General features: G+C 31.7%; 1 protein-coding gene across 2 annotated transcripts in view; it reads left to right on the forward strand.

The window, feature by feature from the left end:
* LOC113823355 (glycerophosphocholine phosphodiesterase GPCPD1) overlaps positions 1 to 8,257 on the forward strand; it is a 32,727-nt gene extending 24,470 nt beyond the window's left edge. For both annotated transcript variants that reach the window (XM_070134347.1, XM_070134348.1), the window contains 4 exons: positions 5,063 to 5,275; positions 5,858 to 6,061; positions 6,653 to 6,813; positions 7,012 to 8,257. In XM_070134347.1, coding sequence (XP_069990448.1) covers positions 5,063 to 5,275; positions 5,858 to 6,061; positions 6,653 to 6,813; positions 7,012 to 7,129 — 696 coding nt within the window. In that variant the 3' untranslated portion in view covers positions 7,130 to 8,257. The remainder of the gene's footprint in view (positions 1 to 5,062; positions 5,276 to 5,857; positions 6,062 to 6,652; positions 6,814 to 7,011) is intronic.
* The last annotated feature ends 1,743 nt before the right edge of the window (positions 8,258 to 10,000 follow it).

Genomic DNA, 10,000 nt, shown 5'->3' on the forward strand with positions numbered 1-10,000 from the left:
TGTTTATTTTCCATACTGCATTGACTGCTGTTCTCCCATGTTAACCCTTAACCTACAAGTTCATTATAGCATAGGATTACCAAAAATGAAGAAAGAAAAGAAAAAAGATAAAAAGAAAATAAATTGATCATTAGCTTTTGAAACTGCTGAAGCATTTCAGACTAAATATTATTAGTGAAGGTTAGACTTTTTCTTTCTAATATGAGCAATGATATATTTGAGATGACATAAAGTAAGAAAACAGGAAGAGCTAAGAGTGGTTGTAGGATAGGAGTAAGTAGTTTGTCAGTTGATGTGTGCATTGATGTTACCCCCCCCCCCTCACACACACACACATAAACACATACACACACTCGCTCATACACTCAATTACTCACTCACTCACTCATTCACTGATACTCACACGCTCACACTCACACGCACACTCACATTAACACTCACGCTAACACTCACTCACTGACACTCACACGCTCACACTCACATTAACATTAACACACACGCTAACACTCACTCACTGATACTCACATGCTCACACTCACACTCACATTAACACTCACGCTAACACTCACTCACTGATACTCACACGCTCACACTCACACTCACACTCACACTCACATAAACGCTCACGCTAACACTCACACTCTTACTCGCTCATCACCCCAACAAAAGCACTTTCTCTTTTATTACTATTCCTGTATCTCAGGAAATTTAGAAAATAGTTGTCCATAAGGAAATACTTAATACCGCTCTCTTCTTCTTACTTACCAGCACCTTAGCATGAAGAAGATATTGCAATTCCAAACTTATCATTTCACAAAAGACAAGATGTGATAATAGTAATGGTGTAATGGTAGTAATGATAATAGTCTTTCACTCCAGTTTAAAGTTTTCCTTTCTGGAAAGTTATCAGAGGTCATCATGATAAGGATATTTCTACAGTTCACTGATATTTTTCTTAGTGTATTGGACCCTGTAGCATTTGCCATTCAGAGATGATAAGTCACAGCATTTTTCCAAAATATTCATTTTACCACAGACAACAATGAGAATGTTATTGTAGGTGGAGATAGAACATAAGTCAAGAGATGCTTAGTTAACCTTGCCTAGGATGTATGTAGTTGAATAAAAAACAAACCAAAGATCACAGTGGACATTGTATAGCAAATTGTTTTGCAACTCTCTTGGTAGAAATGGATAGTAGATATCTGTTGTTTTTCTCTCTCTTTCTTTTAATAATTCAGGGATGTCTTAGGTGGAATGCTCCTTCCAATATTCTTTGCAATTTGCAGTTTCTTTTATTTTCCACAAATTTCCTCAAGAAGTGATTTGAGATTTGCACCATAGATGGATTTTTTAATAGATTTGGTATTTCTTTGATGCTTTTGTATGTACTGCTAGAGATCACGGTTTGTACTGATGTGTGCACATATAGGAATGGGTTATTGTATCATTGTCACATAGGCACACTCTTGCTGCATTGTAACCCTTCATGTGGGCAGTATTTTATGGCATTGTGCTTTAATTCTCTGAAATCAAGATATAATTTTAAGTGTACTAATGCTGGATTTCATCTTGTGTATTATCAGTCCACAACAGATAGAATACGAGTGGTAGAGTCAAATGAATAATTTTTTTAAACACCCAAAAGTGCTAGAAATGAGTAGGATATACCATATTTGTAATGGTATAATTGAATTCTTGTGCTAGAAATGGAGATAAGCTTTACTTTAGGAAAATACAATTAAGGGAAACTTTGGAATTAATTATGGTATTATTAATTCATCTAAAGAAAAATTAGGCAGTGTAGCAAGGGCATAAACCATGCAACCACGAGGTAATGACTTTCACCCGTATACACTCATCTGTACACTCACATGTATACACATTTACGCACATGTACACACATGTGCGCATGTGTATGTGTGCACAAGTGAATTGATTTAAGGACATAAACACATGCAAGCACATGTGCATAGACAAGCAGTATCCACACTAATGTAATAGTTCTGTTCGTGAGATTAGGATTCCCTTTTTTCAAATGGGGAATTATATAGTTTCTGTCGTAATTAACATAATGAAGTTGGGAACAAAATTGTGGTTATACCATTTATATATATATATATATATATATATATATATATATATATATATATATATATATATATATATATATATATATATATATATATATATATATATATATATATATATATATATTTATATATTTATATTTATTTATTTATTTATTTATTTATTTATTTATTTATTTATTTATTTATATATATATATATATATATATATATATATATATATATATATATATATACATATATATATATATATATATATATATATATATATATATATTTTATATATATATCTATATATCTATATATATATATATATATATATATATATATATATATATATATATATATATATATATATATATATATATATATATATATATATATATATATATATATATATATATATATATATATATATATATATATATATATATATATATATATATATATATATATATATATATATATGTATATGTATATATATATTTATATATGTATTATATATATGTATATATATATTATATATATATGTATATATGTATATTTATATATATATATATATATTATATATATATATGTATATATATATATATATATATATATATATATTATACATTTTGTATATATAAATATATGAATATATATATATATATTGTTATATATATATATATATATATCAATATATATATATATATATATATATATATATATATATATATATATATATATATATATATATATATATATATATATATGTATACAGAAAAACCCACAATGCACAAACTAGATTTATTGAAATAAGTGAGACAACAGTTTCGGAACGGTCCTCAATTCTATCTTCAGTATGCTGCTTTTGTTTTTTGTGGTGGAAATGGTAAGGAAGACAAATTTACAGAATGTTGCATTCTGTAAGGTAATTTTTTTTTTCTATTTTTCATTTTAGGAACATTTTCAAGTATTGTTATCAATATTTTAGACATTGTATCGATACCTGTGAATATACATCTCCCACATCCGATCTACTATGTAGATAATGGATTTTGTATCGCAATAATGCTGCCATGTTAAAGACCCCTAATTGCAGATTTGAATGTATGTGTGTCAAAATTGGGACAAATTATGAATAAATCTCAGCCAAATCTTATTAGATATTCTCTAGATTATCATTAATATATGGTTCATATTCTATTACAAGGCAATTTATTTAATTGTTGAAAGTGTTACATATTGGCATCAAATACCCTCAAATTTCTTTTTATTATGAACATATAAATTTATTAAAATCAAGTGTATTTCAGGGTCAGATTCTGAAAATACAAATGTCTCTCACCTTGTTAATGAGGAATACTTCTAAAGCCATTGTCATGGTCAACAAAGGCTGAATACATTTTAGTCAAATTTATTTCAGGGCCAAAACCACGAAACTATGGTGTATCTCGTATTAAAACCAAACACACTAGTTGTAAAAGGCATTAACACCTCTGAACTTCATATAATACATTCATCACCCCCAAAGAGTTGCAGCTCTTACAATTTCTGAGTCTTGGAAGTGTATATAAGGCAACAGAGCCTCCCAATATACCATGCCTAACATAGTGTAATACTCAGTCAGTACTTTAGACATACTCTTGTAATTCAAAGGTACACATGCATACAGTCAAGTCTCTTTTGTCCCCTGGCATTTTTTTCTTTTCGTTTTTGTTCATTATATCAACATTTTACAATTTTATATAATCATTTGACAACCATTGAAATGTGATGGTGTAATCCTACCACAGGCATCACACATATGAATAATTCTAACTGTAGGCAACTGTATTTTTCAGTGTTCAGAATAGATGCCATAATCCCAGGTGTTGAAAATCTTATTTTTATCACAATTCATTCTTTGTCATTATATTTATGCTGAACTTAATTTTTTCTTTTATGACTTCTTTTATTTAGGGAAGCTAATTGCACTTACTGTCTCAACATTTGTATTTACATCATCATCATATTAATTTCATAAATTGGCATGTTCTCACTTTCATAACAGTAATCAGGATTCCTTCAAGGATAGTGGTTGATTATCTCTGAAATACTGTTTCAAGTTTTATTTTACACATGAATGCAAAGAATTACCATAATTTTTTTTCTTTTCTTTTCTTTTGGTGAAAAGATTAACATGAAGTCTAAGTTGGTTGCAGTTCAATATTTCTGTACATTGTGTTACTTTTATTTAGTTTCTTTGTAATTCAAAGAGTACAATAATTTAAAAAGACTTTTCTCTCCTTTTTTTTCTTGAATTCCTGTTTAAGGTTCTTTGTTCATCACTGATGTAAATATACTTAGCTGCTCATTCACTATATGCATTGCCTCTGTATCATTGTACATCTCATCCTTCCTCTGTTATAGTGTTATCATGACTTCCTTACTTCCTTCCTTCCTTCAGTACGAACAACAGGCTTGCTCAGGATTATGTGTGTTCCTGCTGCATTTTGAGAAGAGTAGCTCTGTCTCTCGGTGTTAAGTAACAAGAATTGGTATATATTATTTCTCTTGTGTTCACATCTGCCAGTCTTGTGTGTCTTTCCCTCATACTTATCACTAATCATTTTTTATTTTATATTAAGTGTCAGTCAGTCAGCCTTTACATCTGTTTGATGATATAAGTAAGTAACTAGAAAGACAGATTACACTGAGTGTAAGTGATCTTGAAAGTATTGCATGTACTGGAGTAGAAATATAAGTTGTCAAGATGATACACAGAGGAAGTAACTTTAAATTCTTAAATGTATTAAATCTCACTAAATGAGGCTTTATTTTCTATGAAAGCCAGCAGTGTAAATGTTCCTGAAACAGTACTAAAGGAGAAGGTATGAACTGATGCATGCTGATTTTAGCACGTTATGTGCCTACCTCAATATTTTGTATATCTGATTTTAGAACCAACCCGTGTTATGGAGTTTGCTAATATTCTCTGTTATCCCCAGGTCTATCATAAAACAGAGAAGGGACTGAGTAGGTTTTCGGACGAGGATTTCGAGGACCACCAACCTTTCCCAACACTGCAGAAGGCCTTAGAGTCTGTTCCTTACACCTGTGGCTTTAATGTGGAAGTCAAGTGGACAATGCAGATGAGGGACGGAACATATGAGCTGCAGCATCCTTTCGAGTTGAACCGCTTCCTAGATCTCATTATAGAGGTAAATAAAGATGGAGTTGAGACAAGCAGTTCACATCTGTAAGACCAGATGTGGACTTTTGAGAATGGATAGCAAAATAGAATTCAAATCCTTCAGTATGTACCTGTGATTAGAGGATTGCATTTTAAGAATTGTGAAGTGTTGTAAAAATAGTTCGGAAATGTCTAAAGGGTTTTGCCCCTCCTTGGCAGCTCGCTTAATTTTATGAGCATATATTTTGCTTTGATGATTTTGTGAAATCTGTAGGATGAGAGATTGCACTAAAGTGTGACAGATACTTTTATTTTCTTTAAGATATGCCCACATCTGAGGTAAACCATATAACATGTAGAAACTTTAGGTTTGTATATCATTAATGGAAAGCGTCAGATACTATATTTTTTTATTTTCCTGAAAAAATGTCTGCTGGTTATGTTATATATCTTTTTCACATCATGTAATGGAATTATTTTTTATTCATCAATTTTCTGGTACATGTGTCCACTCTTTGCAATACTTTCTTTCTCTCATTACTGACCCCTAGAATAATTCCTTAGCATATTATCCATAGAATATCTTTTTATACTTTATCTTTTTCTCCAGACTATTCTTGAACACTCTGGCAAGAGGAAGATCATCTTCTCATGCTTCCACCCTGACATCTGTACCATGCTGCGCCTCAAGCAGAATCGCTACCCAGTCATGTTCCTGACACAGGGTGTCTCAGAGCTCTGGCCGCCCTATGAAGACCAACGCACCACCACCATCAGACATGCAGTGCTCTACTCGACAAATGCAGATATATTGGTGAGTATTATGGAAAGATTTACAGACTGACTGTGTTTTGTATATATTTGTTTGTATGGATGGGTATGTGTATGTGAAATCCATGTATGTCTTAAATAGTTTATAAAAAATTCAACGAGTTCATCACTGAACTTTATGTTGTTACAGTATGTTGGAGTTGTATTGTTCTGTTCATTTAGGATTTTATAAAGTACATTAGAAAGTTCTTAAGGAAATGGATAATGAATTTCCTGTGCTTGTATGCATGTTGGGTCACTAGATGTACACAAGCCTTTAATGATTTAGGTTTTAGAGCAATCCCCTGGAGACAGACAGAGGTAGGTAGGTAAACAGGTAGGTTGAGAGGTACATAGAGAGATGAGGAGGGAAGTAGAATGAGAGAGAGAGACAAGTAGAATTTAAAAGAGAAAATTAGAATGAGAAAGAGAGAGGGAAGTAGAATGAGAGAGAGAGAAAAATTAAATGAGAGAGAGAGAAACTGAATGAAAGAGAGAAAAGTAGAATGAGAGAGAGAGAGAGAGAGATCTTTTAAGAGTTTCAGAAATTCTCTTAAATTTGAGTATCTGCTTTAACACACAGTTGAATTTCCAGGGAATCAACGTACACACAGAAGACCTGATGCGTGACCCACAGCAGGTCCAGATGGCCCTTGAGCATGCTTTGATCGTCTTCTGCTGGGGAGACCACAACAACAACCAAGAGAATATAAAATTTCTGAAGAGCATTGGGCTTCATGGCATCATCTATGATAAGTGAGTTGTTTCTATGTGTTTCCAAATTTGTTTGGAATTTTTCTTTTTCTTTTTCTTTCTTTTTTCACAGAATTCATAACCATAACTGTTTTATTTTTTGAATGTGTGCATATTGAAATATTTTGATTGCATGTGTAAAATACAAGCTATTTGCCGGTATACAGAATAATGACTAGATATTCTTCTGTGTCTCTGTAGAATCGACGTGTATAACACGAAAGTGAAGAAGGAAAGCGTATTCTTATGCGAGGAAAGGGAGGCAGGAATAAACTCAAATGGCACCACTTCTGACATGCAAGAAACCAACCACTCATAAAGTCACTCCTATTTATATTTATTTATATATTTATGACTTGTATGTATTATATGTATATTTATTTGTGTATGTATGTATGTAGATGTATTATGTATATGAGTATATATATACATACACACTTAAATATCTATGCATACATATACATAAAGACCTTTTCTTGTCAATAGTGGATAAAGAAATAGCAGAAAAAGTAGGGCAGAATATCACAAGCAAATGGAATAACGGTGGATGCAATGAGTTTTTTGTTCATTAGCATATTTTTTTCTAGTCTTTCTGGTATAGATACTTGCCATTTGCTATAGCCAGCCAACTCAATTACATGTGGAAGTTGGATGAGAAAAATATAATATTTTCTTTCACTCTCTTACATTCTTTTATTGCTTTCAGTGAAATATATTTAAATGTATAATTAGAGTTTGATTATAGTGGTGGTACTAATTTGTGTAATGAATTGTATTGATATGAATTTTAGACCCAAAGTAGGTTTATGCAGCCATCATATATACTTGAATACAAGCTGTGCAAGGTGCAGAGAGAGAGTTTTCAGCATTTGTAATTTATGCAAAAAAAATTTAGACCGCACATACCACTGCTTTAAAAACTTGCACCGTTATCACAGTCATTCTGCTGCTATGCAGTATAGTTTTACTTTTCACATGTTTGTGTATGAATTTACCATGACTATTATGTCACTTTGTATTGAACAGTGACTTCAGGATTTCATGACATGTTCTAATGTCTAGAGACTTATAATACCTATATCAAATGACGTGAGATAACTTGCACGTCTTAAAAGCCACAAGATATCTGGCAATAGATATGCACAGGTAATGCTGTTATGATAAGAATCTGAATAAGATTTTCAATATTGATATCAGCTTTACTTCTAATTCTCGTGAAGTATTTCGAGAATTGACAAAGCTTAACCCATAGCTAATGATTCCAGTAGTTTAGAATTTTGCCAATTCTGAGATAGACACTTATTTCACCTTTGTATTTTGTGTGACTCTGTATTGGTATTACAGTTTCTGTTTGATCATGTACTTGCACAAATATTGCTAGACATGCCCACAAAAAATCCTTAATATTTTGATAAAATGATAAAATAAATTGTTATTAGAAAAGAAATTGAAATTATTGGTTGTTGTTGATTTGGGGAAAAAAGTAAAAAATTAAGAAAGTAAAGGTAATTAAGACCAGGTACCTGAAACATCAAATAGGGTGATGTTTGTGTGGTTCATTATAATTCTGTGCCATTTTTTGCCAATCTAAAAATAATTAATGCCTTTTTTTCTTCTTAAGGTTAGCATATTGAAAGGCAAATAATACAAAAAACAAACTCACAAACACACTCATTTTCACTCACTGTCTCTCACTCTCACCCTCACACTGAATCATTCTCATCTTTGCACATACTCATTTTCACTCACTCTCACACTCAATCTTCTCATTTTCTCATTCTCACTCACTCCTACTCTCTTTTACTCTCTTTCTCGCTCATGCTTGCTCTCTCTCTCTCTCTCTCTCTCTCTCTCTCTCTCTCTCTCTCTCTCTCTCTCTCTCTCTCTCTCTCTCTCTCTCTCTCTCTCTCTCTCTCTCTCTCTCTCTCTCTCTCTCTCTCACACACACACACACACACACACACACACACACACACACACACACACACACACACACACACACACACACACACACACACACACACACACACACACACACACATACACATACACATACACACATGCACACATACACACACCTCTTTCTCCCTCACCTTCAAGTAGCCAGTCAACATTTTTGCAACCTTTTGTGACCATGTGTTTGTCATAAAGAAGGATCTTTGCAATTATTCTTCTAAAACTGTTAAAAGATCTATAAGGTATTTAAAAAGATTGTTAATTACCAGTTATACCAACTTGGGTATGTATTCCTTCTCTCCCTTGCCTTTCCCTCTTCACGTATTGCCTTCTCTCTCTTTTTTCTTTTCTCTCTTTTCACTCACTCTTTTTCTCACTCTCTTTTTCTCTCTCATTTTTTTCTCTCTCCCACTTTGTCTCTCTCCCTCTTTTTTGCTCTCACTCTTTTTATCCCCCTCCTTCCCTTTCTTTATTTCTAGAGAGGAAATATGTACTGAGTACAAATCATAAACATATTTAGTGCGGGAAGACAATACTTATGGAACTGATAGACTGCTGTTCAAGGAAGAGAAAGGAACTACAAAGCCTAATTAGTGTAATAGTGTTAGTAATAGTTATATGGTTACTTGCTATTTTTATTTATTATTATTATTATTATTTTAATTTTTTTTATTCCAGATATTTTTTCCACTTAATTACATATTACTGGTCCTCCATTTTTTTGTGCTTCCATTCTTTCTTAATCCTTCTTTGCTATTTTGCTCCAAATTCTTATTTGCCTAGTTGGCTTTGAATTCCATATTTTGTTTTCCATAGTTTCTTTAAATTCCATAATAATCTTTTTTTTGTACTTTCCATTCTTTATGGCTTTATCCCTACAGAGCAAGATATTACACTTTTTATCACATCCATAAAAAATCATCACATTGGGAATTACATTTTTGTATTTTTTTTGTCCTGTTTGTGATGCCACATGTACATATGAATCATTGTTACAGTCTTTTTTATCACTAAGATCAAAGAAAAAAGATTTCTCATAGTATTTAGACGATATACGTACTATATAATGTAATTTTTAAAAAGAATAAAAAAGGAAAAATATGTATACTACAAAAACTAATTGCTGCATAATCATATGGAGTGGCATTACAGTCAATAGAAGTTTTGTAGTTAATGTTATTTGAAACTCATAATTATAAAGTGACTATGTTTCTATTGATAAAATTAATATCTA

Source organism: Penaeus vannamei, chromosome 19 (assembly GCF_042767895.1).
Source record: "Penaeus vannamei isolate JL-2024 chromosome 19, ASM4276789v1, whole genome shotgun sequence".
NCBI lineage: Eukaryota > Metazoa > Arthropoda > Malacostraca > Decapoda > Penaeidae > Penaeus > Penaeus vannamei.